The following is a 27,911-nucleotide window of genomic DNA, read 5'->3' as shown; positions in this document are numbered from 1 at the left end:
CCCAACCTGACTTGTGTCAACAGTCCGGGTTGCTAGTGGTGTAATGGTATCGGGAACGTTTTCCAGTTGGGTCCTTTATAGCAAGCAATATTTTGTAAATACCAGACTATGAGGATTGTTGCCGACCACAGTTGACCATCGTTTTATGGCTACTAATTTGTCTCATGAATGTTGTTTCATGAACAATGAGTTCAGTGAACTTCAATGGCTTCATCCGTCAGCAGATCTGATTTGAATAAAGCACCTATTGGATGTGCTGAAACAGGAGTTTGGCTGAAGAGATGTGCAGCTGCAGCAATGATGTCATGCCGTCATGTCAGCCTGGACCAGAATCTCAAAGAAAGGTTTCCAACATTTTGAGGGATCAATGCCATGAAGACCTGAGGCCATTTAGCGAGGAAACGGGAGGCTCTGCACAGTGTCAGTACCGTGTTCTTCTATGTCAAGTAGCTCTGAGATAAATTACAGAACAACAGATCTAGCTGTGGTTTCAATCTCTCTGCCAAGCTTCACACATCTCTGCCATTACTGACTCTTTAGTTGCGATGAGCATCCAATGGAAACACGTGACACTTCTCACATCCCTTCATTTATTCGTTTGCCTTCTGGCTCTTTTTAATCCATTCGCGGTATGTTTTAAGTATTTAATAGTTTTATGAGGGGCTCATGTGTCACTCTGTTGGGTCAAGTGCAGTTCTGTGTTATAGAAGGTTTTTCCAGGCTCCTGCTGGAATCAATGGAAGGCTTCCAGGGTTGAACACAGAGCAGGACATTGTGCTCTTTTCTCTCCACTTCTCTTGATCCGAAATATCCTCAACTCCTCCACTTCATCATCTGATCTGTAATCAATATGTTCTTCCATTTCTTTACCACAATAACAGATTCTTGTAGCTTCCTAAAATTGAATTTTACCACTGAGTCAAGTTCGGAGTGAGACACCATTTTGGATGATGCCGTGTAACTTGACATTTCCCCAAGGCCCGTGGCGTCATCGTTCTCTCCTCTGACTTGGTCAGTCCAGATGAAATGTGTAACCACAGAAGGAACAGGTGGATTTCTGCTTGAACGTCACAAGCGCTGATCTGATGACATCACACACAAACGTTTCCAGACTTTAAACATATGCTGTGTTTGTTTTCCACAAGTGTGAACATATGTTTTCAAGATTCAAAATATGTCGAGCCAGTTACTTCTGTCTTTGTCTGGTTGCGTCTTCTACACACTCACACACGCACGCACACACACAGACACACACACACACGCAAACACACACACACACATACTTCTCTCTCCGTGAGGACACTCATTGATGTAATATATTCCTTATGCCCTTATCCTAACCTTCAAAGGTAGAATCGCAAGTACACACAAAAACACAGAGGCACAAACAGAATCTGGAAACGTTTCACTTTTCTACAATCACAACAATCTGCCAAAACGAAGCTTGAGGTCTTTCTCATGCAGTCACACTCATTTCACAAACACACATACACACATTGGCACATAGTCGAAAGGCATTGCACCCACACATGCATTTGTATGCTCCAATGTGTCCAGTCGCATACACTAACACAGGCACTATAGGTGTTTAAACTCACACAATGACACCAAGTTTTTATCACATGGAGGCACAAGTCAACAAAAAGCTGGATACTGGCATATAGCGTGTGTAATGTGTGTGATTACCGCTCTGGTGTTTCCTCATCTGTGATGTTGCCTTGCATGTGTGTGTGTAGATGTGCTTTTTTTCTTTGTGTGTATATGTGTGGGAGTAGTTTCCGTGTCCGAGGTCGTTGGATTGCTCCCCCAAACCACAGGCCAGAGACCTTGTTTACCACCAGCCATGACTCTGTAAAAAAAAACAAACAACAGACTTGACTTCAGGCTGTCACATCTGCAGATTTCTGAATGGCCTAAATCTATCTTAAATTGACGAAAATTCTGGGGAAATTGAACATTGTTCTGGAAGATTTTTCTCTCTGCCAATTGCGAGATCATAAGCCGCTCAGCTGTCATGTTATGTGTGAAAGCAGCTTTTTAAAGCTTTTTTTTCCTGTCTTTATTTCTAAAGTCTCTTGTCCCAAAAGAGTTTGATTTGAGGCTGTCAGGCGAGCTCGTCTCTGTTCTCCTCTCTCTGACAGAAACAGTTTGCTGACAGAGACTCTCCTGATGGTGACAACTAAATGATCTCTTCTTTATTAAACACCTCTTACTATCTCTCTCCATCGCTCCCTGACTGCCGCGTTTCCTCCTCGCCTTCACTGTCTCTTTTTATCTCAGACTGACTGGTCTCCCTCTCGCCCTCTATTCCTCATTCCTCCGAATCTCCCGCTCGCTGCCCTGGATTTTTTCACCTTCTCTGCTCGGAGCCTCGTCGACTGGTTTCTCTATTGTTTTTGTCTTCCTCCTCCTTTTTTTTTTTACTCTAAAAGCAAAGAGGGAATAAACGTTCATCCCTCACCTGGAGCCGCAACCAGCCAGCCAGTCAGTCAGTCAGCTTGTCAGTCTGTCAATCTATTTGATAGTCATTCAGCCAGCCAATCAGTCATTGTGCGGCAACGTTAAAACATTAATTAAAAAGTCTCATCCACTGAGCCAGGCAGCGATCCAGGCTGATTTCAGAGATCCGAGCTTTCTGTCTCAGTCCCCCCCCCCCACCTTCCTCCGCCCCTCGTTTTCCTCCCTCCTCACACCCTCTCTGCCGCTGTTTCTTGTTCTTCTCTTTCCAGGAGGAATGAAAGGCCGGGGCTGATAAGAAACATTATTAACTTCTTTCTGAGAATAGAGAGCTGGGGAATAGAAGTGGGATGGAGGGGGGGAAATAGGGAAAGAAGACAAAGAGAGAGGCAGAGGTGTGAAACCTAAGAAAGAGAGTGAGGTGGTGAAATGAACGGGAGACTTTAAAAAAATGTGTCCGGGAGAACAGATGGAAGGAGGTATGGAGGTTGTGTCTGTGTCTCTCGTAGCCCCCTCTAGCAGGATTGGCTGCTATACAGATGTATGGTTATTATCATCGTTTATGAGACAGCTCTGGCTGTGCTTTGAGGCCTGTGGTTGGGATTTGCAATAGATAATAGCAGAGAGAATAGATAGAGGCATATATGAACAATTTAACTTTGAAATGTGTTGGACAGACTATGTTCCAATTTGTGCTGTGCGAATTTGCGTCATTTTTTTTCACCCAAGCTTTTTCTAGGTTCAAACTTTGTCATATTTCTTATGTAAACTAATTTAGCGGATAATGCCATTTCCCCAGCAAAATGTAAAACAGTGTAATGCCATATTAGCATGCTAACATTCTCAAAATTACATTGCTAACATGCTGAATCTGTAAAATGTTTGGATGAATGAATGGCTCACTAACAGACCGACTTTACCACCTTAGAGTTATGGCGCTATTATGGTTAACAACTTGTATTAGACTCGAAGGACAACCTATATTGCTCCAGATGTTCAAAAAATAGCAAAAGTGATTGAACATTTATTCAGGATGTCTTGTTTTCTTTTACAGATATGGGAAGATTGTATCAACAAAGGCCATCCTGGACAAGAACACCAATCAATGCAAAGGTGAGTGAGCATCCAGTGACTTAACCCACTGTGGTTATCTGTCCCTCTACAAAGTCTTCTACATCTCACAAACTCACATTTTCATATGAGATCTGAGTCTGGAAAACATCAATTGAGAATTGATTGAACTTGGCAGAACAATCAGTGCACGACAATCAGAGGGAGTTGCTCTGTTTTTATAAGTCCCTTCCTCTTTAACTGCTTTGAATCTCCAATTATTCATTGCCCAAAGGTTTTAACAATGGGCTCACATGTCTTTCAACAAACAGGGTGGTGTCAAATCCAAACAGATTACTTCAACGTGCGTGAGCTGCCCACATGTCCAGTCGTGTGTTCTGTATGGATGTGGGTTCCATAATGATCAGGCCATCCTTTTCTCTGTCTAAATGTTGCACTGCCAACGCACCATTGTTTTTTTTCCTCCTCTATCACAATGATTTCACCCTAATAATACTCAGAGTTAAGCAGCTTTCGAAAGCAAGATGTTCGCATTTTGTTTTCATTGGCCAAATCATAAAAGTGGAGCGCATTCAACAATAGCGGCGATGTGTTTGAAATCGTCTCTGTGGTGAACGAGGCCCCCTCAAGTGTCTTGTGATGAGGGTCTGCTTGATTGTTGGAGTGGTCTCAACAAAGCTCTAATCAATATGATTGTAGTCGCCTGCCTGTGAAGAGGCTCTGCAAGAACACGTGTTTGCCATGATTGCATTTCATCTGCCAGGGCTGCTCTCGAAGGTGCACTGACACGGTTTAGGACAACAGCACACACGCCCTGTAATCAGCATATCAACTCCAATAGAGAGAGTTAGGGGAAAGCCAGTCTGATTGATACCGATGGCAAACATGTAAATGTAGATTCTAAAACTTAATGTGCTCTGATTGCAGTCCTACATGACTTAGCATTATAATGAGGAAACTAAACTTCAGTGAATCTCCACTGAAAACTGCTGTACCTCAGTTAATATCTTGGATCTTTCTAATTTATTAAATATTTTCATATAAATACATTTATTTTATTCACTTAATATGCCCAATATGATTTGGTTATTGTGTTTACATATTGCTTTCATTGTTTTTATACTTTATATTGTTTATTGCTTATCTGTTCATCATCAGCTTTACATTTATGAAGTATTATTTCTAATATGAGTATTTGTTATGGATATTTGTATTGTAATCAGGGCATATTTTAAACAGAGAGCTTGCAGTCCATTGCCTTCCCTAAATAAAAGTATGAATGAATCAATTTAACTAGCTAGTTATATATCCAATAAACTTCAGAAAACTACCATTTATCATAAATGTATATCTTTATTTGTTTGTGGCATAGATCTCAGTGAGCTGCACTCTTGGAATGGCCGGTTCTTTCATTACAGTGAACATAGAATCTTTAGTTTATTTTAAATCAGGTGCTATTTCACTATCTTCCTACTAAACAACACAATTGTATTATTCCACAGCCGAAAATAGTCCCTAGCAAAGTAATCTATTTTATTTTCTTTCATCACAGCCAATTTGCTAAAAACACTGTCTAGCAGTTTGAGCTTGTTACTTTTCCTTTTAGGGAAACCAATATTTGCGACTCTTTTAAATATGAATGTCAACAGTTGGGGTGATTAGGCTCAGCGCTAAAAGCTGGAGACATTGAAAGGACATTGGTAAGTACAGAGTGACAGACTATAAGATAAATATAAAATGGCACCCATCATAATCCCAACATATACTTTCTGCTTTGACCTTCATCTGTAAAATGTCTACAAAGGTCTGTGTGCATGCAGCTTTGAATTAAAGACAGTGGCAAGTACAGTGCCTTGCATTCACCCCCTTTGGACTTTTCTACATTTTGTCATGGTATAACCACAGATTAAAATTTATTTCATCGTGAGTTTATGTAATGGACCAACACAAAATAGTGCATCATTTGGAAGTGGGGGGAAATATTACATGGATTTCACAATTATTTACAAATAAAAATCTGAAAAGTGTTGAGTGCATATGTATTCACCCCCTTTACTATGAAACCCCTAACAAAGATCTGGTGCGACCAATTGCATTCACAAGTCACATTTGCAAGTCACATAATTAGTAAATAGGGTCCACCTGTCTGCAATTTAATCTCAGTATAAATACACCTGTTCTGTGACGGACTCAGAGTTTGTTGGAGATCATTACTGAACAAACAGCATCATGAAGACCAAGGAGCTCACCAAACAGGTCAGGGATAAAGTTGTGGAGAAATATGAAGCAGGGTTAGGTTATAAAAAAATATCCAGAGCTTTGAACATCTCTCTGAGCACCATAAAATCCATCATAAGAAAATGGAAAGAATATGGCACAACCGCAAACCTACCAAGAGGAGGCCGTCCACCCAAACTGAAGAGTCGGACAAGGAGAAAATTAATCAGAGAAGCAACCAGGAGGCCCATGGTTACTCTGGAGGAGTTGCAGAGATCCACAGCTGAGGTGGGAGAATCTGTCCACAGGACAACTATTAGTCGTCTACTCCACAAATCTGGCCTTTATGGAAGAGTGGCAAGAAGAAAGCCATTGTTGAAAGGGATCCATAAAAAATCCCGTTTGGACTTTGCCAGAAGCCATGTGGGAGACACAGCAAACATGTGGAAGAAGGTGCTCTGGTCAGATGAGACCAAAATTGAACTTTTTGGCCTCAATGCAAAACGCTATGTGTGGCGAAAACCCAACATTGCCCATCACCCTGAGCACACCATCCCAACAGTGAAACATGGTGGTGGTAGCATCATGCTGTGGGGATGCTTCTCTTCAGCAGGTACAGGGAAACTGGTCAGAATAGAGGGAAAGATAGATGGAGCCAAATACAGGGAAATCCTTGAAGAAAATCTGATGCAGTCTGCAAAAGACTTGAGACTGGGGCGGAGGTTCATCTTCCAGCAGGACAATGACCCTAAACATACAGCCAGAGCTACAAAGGAATGGTTTGGATTAAAGAATGTTAATGTCTTAAAATGGCCCAGTCAAAGCCCAGACCTCAATCCAATAGAGAATCTATGGCAAGACTTGAAGATTGCGGTTCACAGACGGTCTCCATCCAATCCCACTGAGCTTCATCTTTTTTGCCAAGAAGAATGGACAAACCTTTCCATCTCTAGATGTGCAAAGCTGGTAGAGACATACCCCAAAAGACTTGCAGCTGTAATTGCAGCGAAAGGGGGTTCTACCAAGTATTGACACAGGGGGGTGAATACTTATGCACCCAACAGATGTCAACTTTTTTGTTCTCATTATTGTTTGTGTCACAATAACATTTATTTTGCACCTCCAAAGTACTATGCATGTTTTGTTGATCAAACGGGAAAAAGTTTATTTAAGTCTATTTGAATTCCAGTTAGTAACAGTACATAATGGGAAAAAGTCCAAGGGGGGTGAATACTTATGCAAGGCACTGTATGTAGAATGCAGAAACTATTGATGTATAAACAGAACCGCCTGTCTCCTGGACTTCTCCCACATAAGAAGTTCAATGATTGAAAGTCAATGGCAATTTTGATAATGCACTGAAAACAGCAATGACTAAGGCCCTGCTTTCTTTAATGAGATACAGGTCATCAGATGCTCTGCAGTGTCATTTGCCTCAGACTCAAGCAGCGAGTTGACAGCCTGGTTTAATCACTTTCACTCACATTTTGTGCTCTAACGTGGGCGGACTAACAATCAATACAGACCCAGAGTTTGAATTTGTTGCTTGAGGAGTTACCTGAGCAGCTCCGAGAATGAGCCGTTGTATGTGGGCGCATAAATCATATGCTCGAGAAAAAAGAAAGCTAAAGAATTTCAAGGGCAAAAGATAAATGATTCAGAAACTGTGCTACGTCCTGAAAGGAGTAAGAGGAGTGCCTTGAAGTGCCTTAAAGTGTGTGTGAGTGTGTGTGTGTGTGTGTGTGTGTGTGTGTGTGTGTGTGTGTGTGTGTGTGTGTGTGCTAGTGCTCATGCTCCAACTAGAGGAGTTTATACATTTGTATGATTTTTTTTAATCAATTATATGGTTGCTCATCATTGTTATTCACCAGAATAATTGAAATGTCATTTTGCAGAGGAAGCATGTTTACTTTCAGTGAAAGATGAAAAACATTAAAAACATCTGCTCCTTATGATATCTGTGCGTATAGGAATACACAAGATCCTGGCACTAAATTCCAGATGTGGCTTTTATGAATACTAAACTATAGTGAGACGGTTTTAAAATGCAAACCCATACACCCAGCTGTCAATTCATGCTTATTGTTTAATGCACAAAATACCCAGAATGCTGCAGCTGCAGCTTCATAGGCAGTTTTTACAGCCTGTGGCCCCACGATCAGATTCACTGCCTGCAATGTAGATTTCATACATCTCTTAGCCACAACATTAACACTGGTTACTGGTTTTGATGTTGCTGATCGGTGTGCATCTCTCAGCCAGTAGTTAACCCACAATGAAGGAGTTTCATTATCAGTCGGCCATTAGAATGCCTTACAACCGGATAAGTGTTGGTTTGATTGCAGAGACATTCAGTGGGGACAAGATAAGTGCTTAGCGTGACTAAGAGAGTACAAATTGGCACAGAGAGTTCTTTTGGAAAAGGGGAGGGGTGGATGGGAGGAGGCACAGGGACACTGGAGGGGAGGAGTGTAAAAATAACCAGGGGCTGACAGAAAAGGAAGGGGACCCTTTGAAACTGATGAATTATGAGACAAAGAAGAATGAGAGTTGGAGAATGTGATAGATCATAAGCTGCTTTCAGAAACTCCCGGAAGTGTGGACGTTTTCCTGAAATTTTCAAGAGGGGAACCCACATGTCCGAGTCAGTTGCTCTGGACATTTTCTGGAAGTTTTCCTGCTTGCCCCCCTGGTCAAATGTCTGGGAAATGTACGAGTGAGCCCTTGTGAGAATACAGCAGAAAAAATGTCCAGAAAATCCACAGGGGGCAAGGGAGCATGTTGCTTAAACAGAGGCGCAAAATTGAAAAATACTAAGCAAACCAACAAACAAACAAAAAAACTGAACAAAAATATATATATATAAATATCAGGATGAGAGAGCTTTAGGTGATGAGGGCTAATGTAGATGTTGATGTGCTGCAAATAAAAACATGAGATATCCGCGGTGTACATCAAAGGTTCTGTCCTGCCTACAGGTGCCATCCCTATAGCTTTACTGTACATTTCCTTTTTGTGGTGAACAAGTCTGCTCCGGGCAATCTACTGCTGTGATCTTCAAGGAAAACTCCCCCAAAAAATGTCCCGACTTGAATTCCTGGACATCACGTCTGAAAAAGGGCTTTAGAGAGACAGGTGAATACATCAAGTCTAGACAGGGTTATTGTTAGATCGTTTCGCAGACTGCTGTTGTCATGTGACGACCTTGTGATTCCAATTCCGGTCATGCTTTTACTTTACCTAAATTATTTTGTTGTCTTCAGAAATGTGAGGATTCCTGGGCTTTTAAGGTCTCCTCAAGCCTTATTCAATTAAAGAAAAAATGCACTTTCTTCAAGGCTTCTTGCTACTTTGGCCCTGAAAAGTGAATGTCTCCCTCTGGAATAGTATGGTAAAGGGCCCATATTTTACACCTTTCTGGGACTTAATTGAGGTATTGGTCCCCTCAGATGTAATATCAGTGGTTTAAAGTAAAAAAAAAACGCTGCAATGTTTATTTCCATGTCCTCTCTTCTGTCTCTCTCTGGAGCTGCAGACAGAACAGGCTGTTTTCGCCTGCCTCATTTGTTATTTATGAGCCCCTCCTCTGATTGGCTGACTGTACTTTGAGTGAAAAAAATGACGGATACTAAAAGCCCAGAAAATGTATTTTACCCAATATGGGCCCTTTAATATTTAAATGTATGCTACATAGATATATTGAAAACAGTTTATTGAAAACTGCTGTTTAATTAATCATCATTGAAGTGACCAGAGAAAGCAAATCTTTGTGTTAGTTCTTTGTAATAATAAAAAAAAGATACCCTTAATGAAGTCTTCAGCCGTGAAGCAGGTAGAGGCTCAGTGTTAAATACACTGACAGTTTTCTATTTAGCAGCGTGGGAGCTCCGGGGGAGGGAGAGGCCACAGAGAACAGGATGGAGGAAGGAAGGGAGAGGAAACCACTTAAGATTGTAAAGGATTTCCATTTCCCAAAGACAGGCGCCCTCCCTCTCAGTGTCTCCATGTCTCCTGCCCGCTCCCGGTCTCCCTCCCTCTCTCACTCTCCTGTTGCTCATCTCATTTTCTTTACTCTCTCTCTCTCTCTCTCTCTCTCTCTCTCTCTCTCTCTCTGCCTGCCAGTCTCTCACTCTCCCCCCTGACTCACTGCCCCTCCTTCAATTCCTCCTTTGGCTCCGTCTCTCTGTTTCCTCTGTACTCGGTTTGCCTATTCTAATGGCCCAAGGCCAGGAACTCTGGGAGCTCAGGAGATTAGATGGAAGCTTGGGATGTCTGTGTGTGTGTGTGTGTGTGTGTGTGTGTGTGTGTGTGTGTGTGTGTGTGTGTGTGTGTGTGTGTGTGTGTGTGTGTGTGTGTGTGTGTGTGTGTGTGTGTGTGTGTGTGTGTGTGTGTGTGTGTGCTTCTTAATAAAAATGTTTTTTTTTGTTTTCATTCACGGGTGTAATATTTGCCCGGCTCGACTGAGCAAGATGAATTGTCATGTCTGTGTCATCATTAGGCCACGGAGGGGAGAGACAGGGCACACACGGGGAGGATTATATCAATCGGAGATCTTATTTTCACTCTTCCGCTCTCTTGAAATTCCCTTATCATCGTGCTGAGGAGAGCTATCATTTACATCCGCAGGAGATAAGATTTCTTTCTGAATTAAAAGAGTGTCGGTTTTATATGAAATCATACTAATTATATATTAGGCAGAAGTAGCACTTTGTCAAACTGTCCATCACCTTGGACGGCAGGCATCTGCTCACAGCCTCAGCAACCTGAAGTGTCCTTGAGCAAAACAATGAATCCCTGCCAGCTTCTGTCGTGGGTTCTGTTGCCGATACTTGACCTCCGCCCTCCCTGAAGAAAAAGGGCAATTACATCTTCAGAATACACAGATCTCACCCTGAGCGATGAATGGAGTCAAAACAATGGCACACTCTCTTCAAGGCTAATGTACACCCCAAACTAGTCATGGAGATGAACACAGGGACAAACCAAGCAGCAATAGAAGAGTGAATAATATCTGGCAGTAAGTGTCACGTGTCTTTTCTCAAGCCTGCTCTCAAACATCTTTGAATGTGATAACTAACTGAAATGTGCAGAGCAAAGCTGGATAATGTGTCAACCTCTAAATCAGCTCAATATGTTATTTAGAGAGCATGCCCAAGGCTCCTGAGACATGGACTCTGGTTAAGTAATACTAAGGACACATTTGATATGATACCTGCAAATTATTGCAAACAGAGGAGCTCGAAGAAGTGGCTCCTGCTTACACTGCAGACTAAGGCTTAAGCCATACTACTATGTGTTCATTTGAAAATGGCATCTTCTAACTAAAACATTGTCTGTCCACAGGGCTCCTTATCAGTTCTAATCCCTGTCCATATTAACACTCGACCTCGTACACCAGCCATGCGCATGCCAGTTTACACAGGAATGGCTTGAATAAAAGCTTGTCTCCTGCCCATGTAAGCGGTTGGATCATTGTAGAATGTAGAATTTATCGTCTGTTAACAAAGAAAACAGGGTCAGCGATGCTCGCGATTGATTATTTATGTGTCAGAGTAGCTACGGCTAATGCCGGTTGTTTTCTTTCAGAGGAGGGTCATGTGATAGGAGCCTGACGACTCAGCGAAGGCTACGTCAAGACCGATTCAGAAGTTTCTAGCCGTCCAGTCTAACAGCCCCAAAGTTAACAAACTAAAACAGGGCCAGGATTTCCTTAACTTCTCAGTTCTAGTGGCTGTAAAATTCCAAAGTAGTGTGACTGTTTGTGGAGCACAGTTGATGCATCCCAGTGTGGATGTAGCCTAAAGTCTAAAGCCTCTAGCCTTTTATAAAATCAAATACGATTTGCCATTCATAGCTTAGTGCCGTGGATACGATAATTTCTTATTAGTGCACAAGTTATTACATTTGGTGTTTTGCTCGCTTTTGTGAATACATTGCAACACTGTAAAGAAAAAAAGATAAATTTGGATAAATTCATGTTGTGGCCACCAGATATTCTGCTCATATGTAAGTCATACGTACACGTTCCAGGGTATCTCTAAAAACAGCAGCAGTAGTTCTGACTATGAATTATATTTGCTAACTATACTTTGCTTTCCGGAAGGATCAAATTCTACAAAAAATTGGCTGTTAGGTGGGGCCACAGGTTACTAATGTTGAGAAAATTCTTATTTCTATGCAGACCTGTGGTGTTATGGGACATCCTGTTGCCCCCACTACACAGAAATATAATAATCCATAATGCATTTTTATGCCTAATTTAATAAATCAAAGAAGCTACTTAATAAATGAGGCACTCTAAATGAGTCAGTTTAGTGTCACTGCTGCTGTCGGGGAGCGTTATGCTATATTGTACATGTTCTTTGTTTTGTGTTGAGGCTGATTGATCTCAATAATGGGCTGAAACTCATCTGGAATATGTTGAGCTCTGATAAAGCTTTGAGACATTCATATCTTGTGCTACTGGTACACAGACAACTCGTAATTTTTTTGCAGTCACATTTAAAAAAAAAAAATGTAAACGCAGTCCTTGCCTTTATTTGTATTTAATACATAAATGCAATTCATCTCTGCTTCAACAACCATGTGCACCAATGCTGAAGCTGCTGCCATCCAACAAACAGCGCCTGTTTTGGACTGAAATATCCATCGTGAGCCATGTATCTTCCCACTAATTACATGGGCAGTCTATGGTTAAACAAACACCCATTAGCTGAAGTGTGGAATGTGAAGGATGTGGAACTTTTTAAGATTTTTCTCGAATTAAATCAGCATCTCGCCAGACGACTGATGAATACTGCATGTGCATACTCAATTAGTTCAAGTGTTCTGCTGTGGTGCTAATTAGGTAAATATAGATTAAGTACAAAAACAGTAAGTGCTTGTGTATATGGCGTGCAAGTGTTTACGCATACTTTACGCAAGTGTGTACGCATAATTTGTGAATTTTTTTTGCTCATATTTGTACACAGTGTGCAAATAAAAATAAAAGTGTGCACATCACATGTTTATAGGCCGTAGTAAGAATTTGCATGTGTGTTACCCTATTTTGGCTAAATTATGGGTCTCTCATTAGCGACAGGATAAATATTTGTGTGTGCTGCACAGATCTCGCTGTGAAAGCAGCTTGCAGCCTTTGAACAACCATGAAGTAAATAGAAAAAAATCAACTGCTTATCAGCAAAACTGAGCAAGGCTCCGAATTCTGGAAAAAACGAGAGAGACAAGAACAGATGTTAGGAATGAAGAGAGAGGAAGTGTTTTCCCTCATTCTGTACATGTTTACATTTCGGATTTTGATGAGAGGCTTTTGAAATGCGAATCATTTAATTGTGTTAACATGCAGCCCACTCAAAACTACAGCTGAAGTTCCAGCGTGGAATGCATGTGTGTCAGTATCTCTCCTGTTATTTGCCTCACACACACACACACACACACACACACACACACACACACACACACATACACAAACTGTCATCATACAGGCTGTGTCTTCCTTCCTTGTGTCTTTTTGACATCTCAAGCTCCACCCATGTGACCCAGTAGAAAAAAGGTTGTATATCTAAAAGCGGACGATGATACAGTTAATGTGTGTGCTCAGACCTTTTGTCCTTCCCTGTTTCCTATAGGACTCAAACTAGATCCCTAGATACCATTCAACAGATACACTGTCCACACATACACACACACACACACATTCTAATTGCTGCATAAAATATAGAGAATTGTACAAGATGTCACTGGTGCAGAGGCATCCAGTATTGACCACCACTATAGGAGCACGATGACTTAGAGTAGCAGAGAGATAAAATTAGCTTGCATGGAACACAACGGGGTATTAAATGTCACAAAATAGGAAGATTGCACGTGTAAAAACTAAGGATTGTTCATTATTGAGTCTCTATACACATGGTATATAATATGTGTGCAACTACAGACAATGTTAGGGAGCAGTTACCATTATGGACATACACCCAAAGACATTATTAGAGTAATAATTTTAGCACAAAGAGCTGTAATGAACTGTGCATAAACTTGTGCAGACATTAAAAGATCTTTTGGGTCATAAACAAGATATCAAGAGTTACTGTTATGACACCAATTCTGTTGATGCTCTGTGCTAAAACCAATTTAATGGAGGGAACTCGCAGCCTTCATTAAATACATGACCTGACTTGATTTTTACACATTTATTGGATTAATGCAGCACTGAAATACAGCAACGGCTTCACAGAAATGAACACTTACTGTGTTTCTCAGTTATATCAAGACCGACATGAACTAATATCCCCTCTATTTTTGATCCTTTGTATCCTTTTACCCCACCCTTCCTTGCCTCTGAGTTAACACTATCGTCTGTGTTTAACAGGCTACGGCTTTGTGGACTTCGACAGCCCTGCAGCAGCCCAGAAGGCTGTGGCCTCGCTCAAAGCCAGTGGAGTCCAGGCACAGATGGCGAAGGTAAGCTTCAACCCGCCCTTCACTCTGCTCGGCTTTACTTGTTTTCACAGAGGTGTTTGAATTTCCTGTGGTACATACTACTCCAGGTAGAACCAGTCATTGCCTGCAAGCTGATGGTGATGATGATAAAGGCGGTGGATGTTATCTGTGGTCCTAATAATAATAATAGGGACAATGGTGTGATGTCGGTAATAACTGGGTTATCAGTTTTTCTGTTACATTGACTGATGTGAGACTGATAGCTGCAGCTTTGATTAAGCCTATGGGGAGATTATTGATTCAGCCCATATAGAGTTATTGATTAATGACTATGGCCATGATGAGATTATTGATCAAATCCTTGAAAAGATTGGAGTAGGGATAGAACAGATGAGCTGATTTCCTTCCTTTACTCTTATGCCTTTTTTTCTGGTATTTATTTCCATAGTGTTTCATTATTTAGGCCCCTAATGTTAGGCCTGATGTAAATAACACCTTTTTTGGAGGGGCTAGACAGGCTTGAAAACTCATGACACATTGCACATGCATGTATTTTAGAGCTCTCAAAATGGTTCTAAGGCCCACCATTTGGTAGGCTCATGTAACAGGCCAAAACCTACAAAAAAGTCTGTTGGAACTGCCCTTTTTAAATTAAAAGGTTCAGTGTGTAGAAACTAGTGACAAATACTGGTGAAGTTGCATGTTGTAGCTGAATTTAATAATGTTTCACATGTATTTATTAACATGAATGACATCAGTCTACAGTAGCAATAAATTGGCCATGAACCTGCTGCTTCCAAAAGCATTATACAGATTACTCAGCAGTGTGCGTGTGTGTGTGTGTGTGTGTGTGTGTGTGTGGGTGTGTGTGTGTGTGTGTGTGTGTGTGTGTGTGTGGGCGTAACTAGATGTGGTCAACAATGCTGTACCAAAACACGTGGGCTCAACCAGCACAATGACATTATAGCTCTATGGGTGTGTGTGTGTGAGGGAGACACTGAATAGCCTGCCTCGCTCTCAGATTTATTAGGGCTGTATCACTGCATGCTTCTAGTTATAAATGAGAGAAGTGCAATTAAAATGGGCCAGTCTTCAGGCAGAGGGAGCATCCCATTGAATTAAATAGCAGCAAGCCTCTGAGCAACCTTTGCCTTGCTCTTCCATTAAACCTCTTTTCATTAGACTTCCATCTCTTATTTTGTTTCTAACGGCTTGGAGGGGTGCGTTTGGAAGAGCAGTGTTGATGTGTTTAGCTGTTATTAAAGAGAGAAGAGCCCTCGACTCCTTGGAGATTGAGTTTTCCGGAGGGATGGAAGGGAAGCCAAGAAGTCAATTCCAAATGAAATTACACAGACTTCTTACTGTTTGATGAACTAATTATGCACAGAGCTGCTGATGTCTTGTCTAACTTTCCCGAATCAGGGTGCAACAAGGAAGTCAGTTTCACTGATGTCGAATTTCTATCTCGAACGTAATGTTTTGTAAGACGGGCGATTTAATTAGGGTTTGACAAAGTCTTGGTTTTTAAGACATTCACTACCAATTACACTGATTGAGACAAATTTTTCAAAGTGGAAAACTCATGCCATACAAGATCTCACATCTTTGTCAGAGTACACTGAGGTTCTCAGGTTAGCTCGGTCACAAACCTTTGTTCTTGGTTCTTATATGCTCGAGTTAAAAGCTTTACTACCACAGAGAGAATGATTGTAGAGACGAGAAGAAGAGGTGAATAGCTTTTGTGAAAGACTGATGAGACGTTTAAGAAAGGAATATAATAGTTTTTGGGGCGGAGTAAAGGTATAGTTTGTGTACAGCTACATTGATCTGACCTTGAACATGGCTTCTTAGCCTGACATGGACTGAAACGTTGGATCAAACACTTTGAATGAGATGTAGTAATGTGTCATGATGCTGGTTAAAGATAATTCTTCCAATACAATATTCTTTTTTAGCATATACTTTATAAGATTAGAATATAAACAGAACAACTTAATTTCCATGTTAAAAGATGTCCACAATAGAAAAAAAGAGCTACTACTACAATAAACTGTGTTCTATAGCAAACTAACAGTTTTGTTGTGATAATGGTTTAAGTTTGTAGTAAAAGATACAATTATTAGACAGAGGTTTTCACCTCTGTCTTTTGTTTGCATGTTTGCGCAAACATTTTCAAACAGATTTTAACGAAACTTAGTAGAATGGTGGGAAATTAGTAAATTTTGGCATGGATCTGGAAAAAGAGAAAAATCCAGATTTATGTTTCACTTTCTTTAACATTGCAAAGTGGGACTTTATTTTCACATTCACAGGAATTTCCAAGAATACAAATCTTTGATCTTGAGGAAATAGTTTGTAAAATTGCAGCTTGCAAAATCAAACGGAGCGACTTGGTCTAAGCGGAGCTATGAACTCCACTGAGTGCCATTTCAGTTTAACTTTTCCTCTTTTGCAGGCCAGACACGGTTGAGGTGCATGTCTGATGGACTGTGGTGGAGGTTTTGACAGGAGATGCTATATCCTTAACCTTACTGCCAAAAGAACAAATACAACTGTGCAGGCAGACCACCAGAGACGATTTGATCACTAGTTTCAGATAAGATCACACACTTCAGTCTTAATATTTTACCTCCATCAGATGGAAACAATGGACACAGCCCCTCTGACATTTCCTCTAGATTTCTACTTCACACACACAAAAGTAAAAAAACATCTCCAGAGAGCAGAGTTAAAACCTGGGGTTTTTCCTGCTCACGTAGAAGTGGTAATATAATCTAACCTTGACTACGTGAAAGGGGATGTGACAGATTCGATTAGAGTGAAAATTTGGTGAGAAAAACATTGCTGCTGGGTCAGTGTAAAAGAGGGGGAACTATGTAAACACAGTGAATAGAGTTTGAAGTCAGTAAAAACACAACTTATAGACATGACCACACTGTGATTGGGTGCTGCCTTAGAGGCTAAGCGCAGGGCAAAAGGGTCGGAGCAGCTGTATATCTCTTTAGGGTAGGGCTGATAATTCGACCTCAACATTTGCCATGATCAGAGTAACTCCCTCAGTCAATTGTCGTCTGCTTATCCAGGCTTGGATCACCAAGTAGGGCATCCCAGACATCCCTCTCACTAGTCATGCTTTCTAGCTGTTCCTGGGAGATCCTGAGGCATTTCCAGGCCAGGTGGGATATGTAGTCCCTCCAGTTGGTTTAGGGTCTCATCCTGGGTCTACTCCCAGTTGGGCGTGCCCCGAAAACCTCCGATGTCGGAACTACTCACACTATTGCTAAGGCTGAACCCGCAAAGCCCACGGAGAAAACTCATTTTGGCTTTTTCTATTGCAACACCCGCATTACTGCGGACGTTGTACCGACCCACCTGTCAATCTCATGCTCCATCTTCCCTTCACTCGTGAACCAGACACTGAGATACTTAAACTCATCCACTTGGGGCAGCAAGTGGAGTATCTTACTTAAGAATTAATTGAAATACATCTGTAGAAAGATAAGACTACTGTTGGTGTGTTTACACTAACACTCACTGTGAGAAAACCTTTATTTATATAACCCTGCAGCTTTCACCGACATCTAATTTGTGATAGTTGCATGTTTTGATTTGAGAAAACAGACGAGACTAGAAGAAAATACAGCAAGCCAGAATGTGAAGAGAAACAAAGCTGTGAAGAGGGAAGAGGCTGTGTGTCTTCGACTCACTTCCTCAATCTTCTTGGTAATTAGCGTTGACCTGAAAGATGATTACTGCTGCAGCTGTACTGCCTGTTTCTCGCCTGCGCTCTCAATTCCCTGCATCATGCCCACCGTCTCTCTTTGTATCTGGATCCCCATTCAACACTTTAAATCTTCGTTATTCTTAAACTCCCTTAATCTGAGGTCAACTTGTATGATTTACTTTACGCAGGTATGATGAGGGTATGATCCGTGTGTGTTGTTTTTTTTGGTAGATATATTTTTTGGGTAGTCCGCCGTTATTGACAGGATAGGAAGTGTGAGATGGCGATAGAGAGTAGTGGAAAACAGGCAAAGGCAAAATGCTGAATTTTGTGTGTGTGTGTGTGTGTGTGTGTGTGTGTGTGTGTGTGTGTGTGTGTGTGTGTGTGTGAGTGTGTGTGTGTGTGTGTGTGTGTGTGTGTGTGTGTGTGTGTGTGTGTGTGTGTGTGTGTGTGTGTGTGTGTGTGTGTGTGTGTGTGTTTGTGTGTGTGTGTGTGTGTGTGTGTGTGTGTGTGCTTGTTTGTGTAAAATCTAGTCATTACAAAAGACTGATCTTCCTAAGGAAAGGCATTCTGCAATAGAAAAATAATGTGTATTAAAATTCCTATTTGGCACCTTTTTACAAGGCAAACACAAAACACAGACTTTATTATGCATACTGTATACTCACTTTGTGTGTGTGTGTGAATAATCACAGTTACAGGAGACCAAGGTCACTATGCTAATTAGAGAGATGGTACCACTGGCAGTGACACTTCACACCTCCCTCCCTTTTTCTCTCCCTTTCTTCTTCTCCCCTCTACTTTGTCCTTGGAACCTTCTGCCTTTCACTCCCATTCTTTGTGTCTCTTCTCTTTTTTTGCTCCACTCTTCATATGACCCCCTGCAACCTTCCCTCCTCATCCTCTCTTCTGTACCTTTTTTTCTCCTCACCCCCTCCCAACCTGTTTGAATGTGTAGGTGGATTTGTGCGTGCGTGTGTGTCTGTGTGTGTGTGTGTATTTTCCTCCTCCAGAGTCATTAGTTACAGGGTTGAGTGAGGACAGAGAATGAAGGATAGAGAGAGGGAGAGTGGAGGGAAGTGTGTGTGGGTTGAGAGACGAAGGGTGTATTAGAAAAGTGAGAGAGAACACACACATACACACATCGAGTGAACTTCATTGCATGACAGTCATTTATCAGCCCTGAATAAACCCATAAAGCCTTTGGTTTGGTTAGTCTTTCTTTCTTTCTTTCTCTTTTCTTCCTTGCATCCTTCTCTCATATTCTTCATCTTCCTCATCTTGCGTGTGTGTGTTTGATAAAAGCCAGATGCCTGATGTTCTCTTCACTGGGTTTACTGATGTATCCAGTGTGTGCTAGCTTCCTTCTCTGTGCGCATATGTGTGAGTGCTGCTGGTATCTGCCTGTATTGTGTGTGTGTGTGTGTGTGTGTGTGTGTGTGTGTGTGTGTGTGTGTGTCTGACAGCTGAGGTTAGTGATGGGAAGAGGAGGACAACAGAGCCGACTGACACAGAAAAAAAGATGAGACAAAAACACAGACAGGAAGATGCGAGCATTGCTCTCCTTCTCACGCTGCTTGTCTATCACTCTCATCGTTTTCTTTACTGAAAATGTGTCACCCTCTTTTTTCCACACACCTCTGTTTTTAATTTTCCTCATCTTTCATCCCAATTGATCAAATGTGTTTGTTTCCTTCTTCATTTTATTTTACTCTTCTCCGTTTCCACTTTTTCCTGTGCCTCATCTCACTCTTCTCAGTTTCTCTCATTTGATACAATAGCTGGGTCCCAATTCGGAGTCTATGCAGCCGAAGCAAAATGAGACGGCCTGCTCCTCGGAGACTTTCCGTCACCAAAGTGTCTCACCCTCAGCACTGTCGCCTAGCAACAGAGCTGCAGCTGGACAAGAGGACAAAGTTTAAAAGCCAATTGTTTTTTTAACATGTGTACCGTTAGCTGAATGGTTGAGTTGAAGCTTGGCCCTACATTGTGTCACTGAAGCGCAATGAATCCTGGGATACGTTGGCCCTAGCAGGATCCGCCCGTTGGAGCCTTCGTTGCTTGGTGGTGAGAGGATGCATATGTTGGTCACATTTGAAGGAGCATTTGGGAAAGCCAGTTGTGAATTTAGACAGAGCTCATACACCAATATATGTATGTATATATATGTATATTTGTATGCACAATGTGGCGTTTGGTAATACTCAAGCAAACTTTATGATAGATTATCATCAATAGAAAATGGCAGGACCTACAGTTAAAGTGCTGTTGTGATCTGTCTTCTGTTTTTTAAGAACGACTGCTCTCATATCCCTCTAAACCTACTGAAACATGTCCATTGTGTTGCATTAGGAAGGAGATGTATTGTGTAGCTCTATATCTGCCACAATGTTTACTGCAAACTTGACTGCTGACAGTTGGAAATGATTCAAATCAAACTGGAAACAAAAGTTTCTCTTTTGGTGTCAAGAAATATCAACTTTAATCACGATGTAGCTATGGTTGTAATTTTCTTCACATTTCAAAAGAGGATAAAATCGTTTTTTGGGACATGTGTGTGGAAACAACCAGCTGTTATGACATGTGCTATGACATGATAGATGGCTAGTGTTAGCTATCTCTCTTTGATGGGTCCAGATGTTAAACCTCTGCAGTCTGTATATGTAACTCTGTGATTAAAACCCCGACCAGAATGAATGTAGTCACAGAGTGCCTCAATGTTAAACAAGACTCTCGGCCAATCATGTGTCTGCAGTGCATTAAATCACAAGTTAATGTTCACATTGGAATCAGATCTCAACAGTCCTTAGAGGTCTTATTCTCTGAATGGTGTGAGAAACAAAAATAAGTCCAGCATGCTGTAGAGAGAAATGCTCCGATGGTGGAAGAGGTCAGAGGAGAATGGCCAGACTCATTGGATCTGACAAGAAGGCTACAGCTACTCAGATAACCACTCTTTATCCACTCTTAACAGTGGTGAGGGGAGAACGCACAACACAACACTTGGAACCTTGAGACGGTTAGGGTGCAGGAGAGACAGATACCCAAACTGGACAGGTGAAGACTGATCTTATGTGTCTGGACGTTGAGGCTGCAGATGGTAGAGACCGAATTACTCCTCGGCTGCACTAATCCGTGGTGGTGCATACGGTGTGGGTGAAGTTGTCTCTGCCCACTTTGGGCCCCTTTCCAATCCATCATTCAGTCTTAGTCTATCTGAGTATCGTTGCTGATGTGCATCCCTTTGTGGCCACAATCTACCATCTTCTAATGGCTTCTTCCACTTCTGTTTGATAATGCACCATGTCACAAAGCACAAGTCGTCCCTTCCTGTTTTAAATGAACATGACAACAAGTTCAATGTGATGTGTTATGGTGTTACTTTGTGATGACAGGATTTCTTTCTTTAGAAAGAGGTTGCTCCTTTGCTTCCCAAGACACCAAACCCACCAAATACCATGTCACTAGAAAGGCCCAACTATTTTAAACTCTTCTGACCAAGACAATCTCCTGTGAAGAGAAAGCGTGTCTTCTCTGCAACATTATTTTATAATGCTCCACACATTTGTTGATAAGTCTTAACAAATCTATTTTAGACCAGACATTTGATTAATTATAATGTTCTTTGCTTCCCCAAGAGATCCATTCTTGTGTCTGGTTCAAGGCAGAGTTGACATTGTAAAATACAGATAATGAATCACATTCGGTTTTGAAAGTGGAGGGCAGCAGAGTGACCAAGGACGTGGTTGTGTGTTTGTGTGTGTGTGTGCGTGCGTATTCAGCAGCTCCGAAAATGAAAGCAAAGCACATGAAAGCGGTGTGCACACGTTGTACCCTTCTGTGTGAACCTGTGTCTTTTTGTGAGGCTGGACCACCTCGGGTCCAACAAAAGCAGGAGGAGGACAATGAGGAGAAGGAGGAAAGAAAGGCAGAGAGAAGAGAGGAGTGGGAGGGAGCCAGACTGAGTGAAACCCAATCGAATTAAATGTAATCTGGCCTGAATGTGCACAACCATCAGCTGCTCTCCAATCTTATTAACCCTGCATTACCAGGGTGTGTGTGTGTCCGTCTGTTTGTGTGAGTCTGTGTGTGCTTGCATGTGTGTGTGTGTGTATCTTTTTGTGTGGAGAGAGATTGAGGAGGTAAATAGATAAGCGAGAAAGAAAAGCAAAGTGATGGACGGGATGGGAGGAAGAGAGTGTGAAAGGCAGAGGGATGGAGAAGAAAATGAAGATGAATATGGGGTGTGGGTGATTAATGTGCCTCTGTGGCTTAGCTGATGAGAAAATATTCCTCATCATAATCATGATAATTTCCTGTGACACTTAGCGGTGTCTTTATATTTGCTGCATTAGCTTGTGTATTTTACCATCAAAAGGGACTGCATGTGCACAACAACCAGTACAATGCTGTAAAGTGAATGCTACTTAGGTGATAAAAGAACCAGGGGAACTAAAATAAGACAATTTTTCAAATCAGTTTTTGGCTGCCACAACAACAGAGCATGGTTCATATCGAGACAAATACATTTCCCTTGTTATTCAGATGACACCCAGCTGTACCTGCCAGATCCATATTATCACTCAGATTAATTCAAGGAATGTCATGTCGACCCTATGGCCTAGATAAACCATACCTTTTGACTTTTAAATTCAGACAAAACCAAAGTAAGTGTACTTAAAACCTCAGAGAAACATTTTCTGACCAGGTCTTCTATGCTGGCATTAGCTCAGCCCTCAGCTCTAATGTGAGATTTGATATAAATTGAACGCAAAACAATATGATTAATATCTGCTCCTGGCAAAACTGTACTCCAGACCAACAAAAAACAAAACTGTAGTTACCGTAAGGACATCGGGAAACACTGGCACATTACTCAAAAAGTCTTCCACCAACACTGCTTCCTTCAAGTGCTTCTTTCGCTACTTTTTACAGCACTTATATGCCAGTGTGTGTACTTTGGCATAGATCCTAATGCTTGGAATCCATGCTACAACAAATATAAGAAGAAGCTCATAATGTGCTTTCACGATACATTGACAATTCAGCCGTATAACACAGGTTCACAATCACAAGGTGGAAATTCCCCCTATGTCTGTAACACGGTAGGTTTCCTCTATCTTTCCTCTGTTCTGCTATTTTCCAGGACATCAGCTTGCTGTGTTTATCCAGTGTGGAGCAGCATATTAAAGCTTCAGTGATATGCAGCCAAGAGCCATCCATCCATCCGAGGGTCCTGACTCATAAATACTTGATGCAATGTGTTTATTAAAAATGATGATTTTAGCACTTGAGACTGAAGTCGTGCCTTCTCTGAGATTACGTTTTGGCAGAGCAGACGGGCAAAAGGGCTTCACAGACAAATAAAGGCCAGTCACTCGGACCGACTTGAATGAGAACCCAGAGGAGATGGTGAATAACTCTGTGTTGATGATGTTTCAAGGGGCTTGTTTGGTCTGGCCCTTCCGACTTTTCAGTTTTAGACAGGACCAAAATAGCAGGTGTGAAAGATGTCTCAAACCAACTAACCAAAGATTTAGATTGAGTACACTTTTTCGTAATGTTCGGACTTTCAAACCAATTTCTGTGATTGGAGACAGTATTAAAACAAAAGAAGGAGTAAATGAAGCAGATGCACCTTTCAGGATTGCTCGCAGTCCCTGTCTCTGATGATTTTGTACGAAAGACGAGGATGTTCATTTGGCGCCTTCTAAACTAGACTCGACCACTGCACCTGAAGTTTGTGATGCTGGTAGTAATAACATAACGATCTTTTATTGGCAACAAAATTCATGAAATTAACTGGTTTATTCATTTGCTCCACTCAAACAGAAAAACGTTCTCCAAATCAACTCCACTGCCGTCAGACGTGAAAACAGATTTAATTTCTCCAAGTCAATGGGTTTGTTATTGTTTGAATCCGTAATCATGTGATCACATCAGGAGAAACAGCAATTGCTTATATGAAAAGTTCCCTGGCTTCAAATTAAAGTCACAGTTTTTCCAGTTTATTTCAGAGGTTTTTTTAACCCATTATGAACTCTGCAGCTCCCTGAATCATGGCTGACAGCAGAAAGAGAACAAAGTGAATACTGGTGGTGATTAGGTTTTGATGGCTGCAATCAAAAAGACAATGTCCCAAGATCTCCAAATTTTAATTTTTAAATCAGAAAGAAGAGCTTCTAATATATGCTTGTTGACTCTCTAGGGATTTTTGATGCCTCATGAAGACAAACAAAAACAACTGCCACAATAAGGAGGCCCCGTCACCCATGACAAGTTGACCAACTTTCCTTTACTTGAATAAGGATCAGGATAAGATTCACTGAAGTGGTCCCAATCCACTAAAGAAACACTGCAGCAGGAAAACAGCACATGGCCCATGACACATTTGTTTTGCACATTTGAAACACAAGTCTATTTGCGGTCAATGCAACACATTGTGCTCTTGTTTGATTTGTCCCCAAGGCTGATGTTAATCCTGTACTTGCTAACAGCAATACAACTTAGTGTGCAAAATTAGATTTAAACTTAGGTTCTGCCCAAACACACATTCTGAAACTCTCCCAGCGTGAGTTAATAATAGATTCCAAAACAATTTCTGTATCTAATTTGTATTGAGTAAAAGTATTACATCTCCATCGCTTCACATTTTAACAATACAAAGCAATTGGCTAAAACTGTAACATTTAAAATGCTGTTATTCTTAGAGGAAAATTAGATAATGAGTCTCCAGCTCATAGCAGGCCTAGTTTTGTATGAGTAAGGTACTTTTTAAAAAACTGGTAAATGCCTCATTTATTAATGAAACCCTTCAGACTCTGTATCACCCTCGTATTCGACCCCGAGAGGCAGGAAAACAAAGAGGAGCGAGGGAAACATTGCCACGAACAGAGTAGGAATAGAGTAGGCAGCTGGAGAGGTGGGGGTGGTGCTTGGTTTGATGGAGCTGGTTGGAGAACAGCTCTATAAGGACAGAGATAACTGGAAAACACTATAAAATGCCTCTCCTCACATTCTCTCCCTCTGTGGAATTAGCCTTTGAGTGGGCCGCCGGAGCGAGGGAGGGGGCGCGCATGAGAGATTGATGGAGGGAGGGAGTGGGAGTGGGAAGCCCAAACTGTAGCGAGGGAGGTTAGAGAAAGAGACGGATTGAATATGGAGTGGGCAGCCTGAACTCTGAGAGGGAGGAATGTAGAGTGATCAAGGAGAAGTAGGAAATACAGGAAGGAAATAAAAGGCGAGGGAGGAAAAAAAGAAAAGAGAGGCAGGGTTGAGGAAGAAAGGGCTGGTGGTGCATTTAAAATCCCAGCGCATACACTCTGAGGAATACAAATGAATGAAGTCTATTAATGATGGTAGGGGAGGCTGACTGAAATGTCCTTATTTTATGGTTACACTATTAAGTCCTGTTGTGTGATTGGCTGCCCCGGCCCTGGCATCTCTCATTGTTATTGGTGGCCAGGCGTGTTTGTTGTTTGTCATTGGGCAGACAGCAGAGTCGGCTGGATTCACAATCCGATGGCATAATTCAGCCATCGATCAAACTTTGTGGACAGCAGTAGCCACACTGCTCCTCGAGACAGACAGACAGACAGGGAGAGCTTTCAAAGAAGAATATCACAAATCAAATGCTGTAACCTTTTATTGCGTCTGAGTCTTCACATGCCCAGTGAAAACCAATGAGGCCTTTTCCTCTAGCTGTGTGTGTCTGCTCTACCTCTTCACTTGTCTTTCTTACTTTGTTTCTTTTCCCCTTTCATTTTCCATCACTCGCACATCCTCGTTTCACCTGTTCCTCTTCAAGTGTCTTCACTCAGTTCCTCGGAGTCACTCGTCTTTGTTGATCTAAACAGGAACGCGCTGAGAATCCTGATGACCAGTTCCTGCTGGTCCGGGTAACATTTACTCAGACAGAAGATCTGCATGCATGTGTGCAAAGGGTCTGAAGAAAGGGTAGATGGAGATACAACAGTGCTTTATAATTCAGCTCTGTGTTCTGATCTCATCAAAGGTAGATATACAGTATACATATATATATATATATATGTATAAATATAAAAACCACACAACCAAGGTTAATGAAGTTAAAATATTGTATAAGTACGCCACCAAAACTGTTCTCAGATGAACTGTTTAACAAAAGAACCAACTCCAATGAAACATGTGCATAGTAAGGTCAGTGGATTCCTCTTAACTACCCACACATCTTATCTTATATCTCTTTCCCAAATATCTTCTAAAATCTGGCTCTCATATCTCCAGAGCAGTTCATCTTACGGGCTTCAAACTTGGCATGTGTCTTGTAAAGAGCCCAGTGAAGTGCAGTGTCGTATTTGGTGTAATTTGAACTTGTGACATGTGCAATATTAATACACTTTGAATAAAGAATGCTCTGTAGTGGCGGTGACTGGGACTCATAAACCTAAGTGACATTGTTGATCACAACAAACAAACAACGTTGACGACAACAGCAACGACAAGTGACTCTCTGCTTCAGGGCCCTTGGTACTGAGTGCTGCAGTCGGTCTTTACTCGTTGCAGTTACATTACTGCAGGTCACTCTTACAGAAAGAAAGCTGCAAGCAGCATCACCACAGGCCAAGGAAACAGCCCATTCAAACAGGCAGTGTATTCGTTATTTTCAATGCAAGTACAGCTCAAAGGACACTCGGTCAATTGCAAACAGTGTATGGTGAGCCGTACCAATGTTTCATAGAAGATACCTAAAAACATATGCACTTACTGAGAAATTGAAGCCTGCAAAACGGACCCATTAAGTACATCCAGTGCATATTGCTCTAACAGCTGCCCTGGGGAACAATGGCCATTTTTCTTTTGGTAATATGATAAAGCATATCTCTGCTTTTAATTATAAAATCTGAAGATTATAAACAAGTTTAACACCAACTGAATATTTGATTAATTCTTTCTGCATCAGGTGACATGTGACCCATTTCACAAGCAATCATAAATATGTCCACCTTATATTTTCTTACTGATTAATGTGTTTGCTATTCAATGGCTTGGAAACCATAATAACCATATTAACCTTTGCCCCCTGCATATCTAATTAAGCTTCAATAGAGCAAATTAGGTTTAATTTAACTGTGTTACAATGATGCAAAATACTTCAGTCAATAATCTTTTGTTTCATAATGCCTGAGCAATGTGAGGGTCTTTATCTAGATTAGTAAACCTCTTTAGAGTCAATTGTTTTAAGGGCTTGTAGCAATAATCACTCTGAAAGTCATATGAATGGAATATTCATTTCTTGATACTTGTGAAATAAGACTGCCTTCAGCCTTTTAAAATTCATGCATACTTTTTACAGTATTTACTATGTTTCAAATAAGAGATTGTGACATCCACTTAATGGTCCTCTTTTGAAAAACATTCACATTCTGATGGGAGAGGGCAAATTGGATATTAACAGCCATGATCCAGTAAGTGGATAAAATTTCCTCGCTGCTCCCATGAATGTTAAATATAGAGGTGCTTGGGTCTACGCTGCTAGGAACGCTGTTTTAATAAATCATATGTAATTGCCGCTTCTGTCCTCTTCATATGTCTATGCGTGGGCCTGCCTGTGAATATATAAGCTGTGCGTGTTGGAGATAAGGTTGTTATTAATTGTTCGACTCGTTAGTTCTGGGTTCTATATGAGAACAATTTAGGGTTATGGCACTGCTGGGAACCCAATAGAATACAGGCCAGTTTGTGGTGGGTGCTCCGATGATGAAGCTTTAACAAGGCTGTGTCTCAGGAGAGAAACTAAAGCTGCTCAGTTTGGGCTGGAAGGGTTTAAGAACCATGTTAGAGCCTAATGACTTTGTAAGAGGGGAGGATGTGGTTGGTGCACGTAAAATGAAGAGATGAATGTGAGTGTACTGTCATGAGGTGTCCTTGGTGGAGGATATGATGGCAATTAGGCTGCTGTTTTCTCAATGGTGTTCCAGCAACGAGTCTATTTAACCTCTTGGCTGTGTGTGTGTGTGTGTGT

The 27,911-nt window shown here is 41.4% G+C and overlaps 1 protein-coding gene across 1 annotated transcript in view; it reads left to right on the top strand.

Moving 5' to 3' along the window:
* LOC128449166 (RNA-binding motif, single-stranded-interacting protein 3) overlaps window positions 1-27,911 on the top strand; it is a 122,842-nt gene that overhangs the window by 41,837 nt on the left and 53,094 nt on the right. Inside the window, exons 3-4 of the mRNA XM_053432216.1 lie at window positions 3,512-3,570; window positions 14,114-14,205. Of these exons, the coding sequence (XP_053288191.1) occupies window positions 3,512-3,570; window positions 14,114-14,205 (151 nt within the window). The remainder of the gene's footprint in view (window positions 1-3,511; window positions 3,571-14,113; window positions 14,206-27,911) is intronic.

The sequence above is a fragment of the Pleuronectes platessa genome, chromosome 10 (assembly GCF_947347685.1).
Source record: "Pleuronectes platessa chromosome 10, fPlePla1.1, whole genome shotgun sequence".
NCBI classification, from domain to species: Eukaryota; Metazoa; Chordata; class Actinopteri; order Pleuronectiformes; family Pleuronectidae; genus Pleuronectes; species Pleuronectes platessa.
This window is presented reverse-complemented; position numbering and strand designations above follow the sequence as displayed.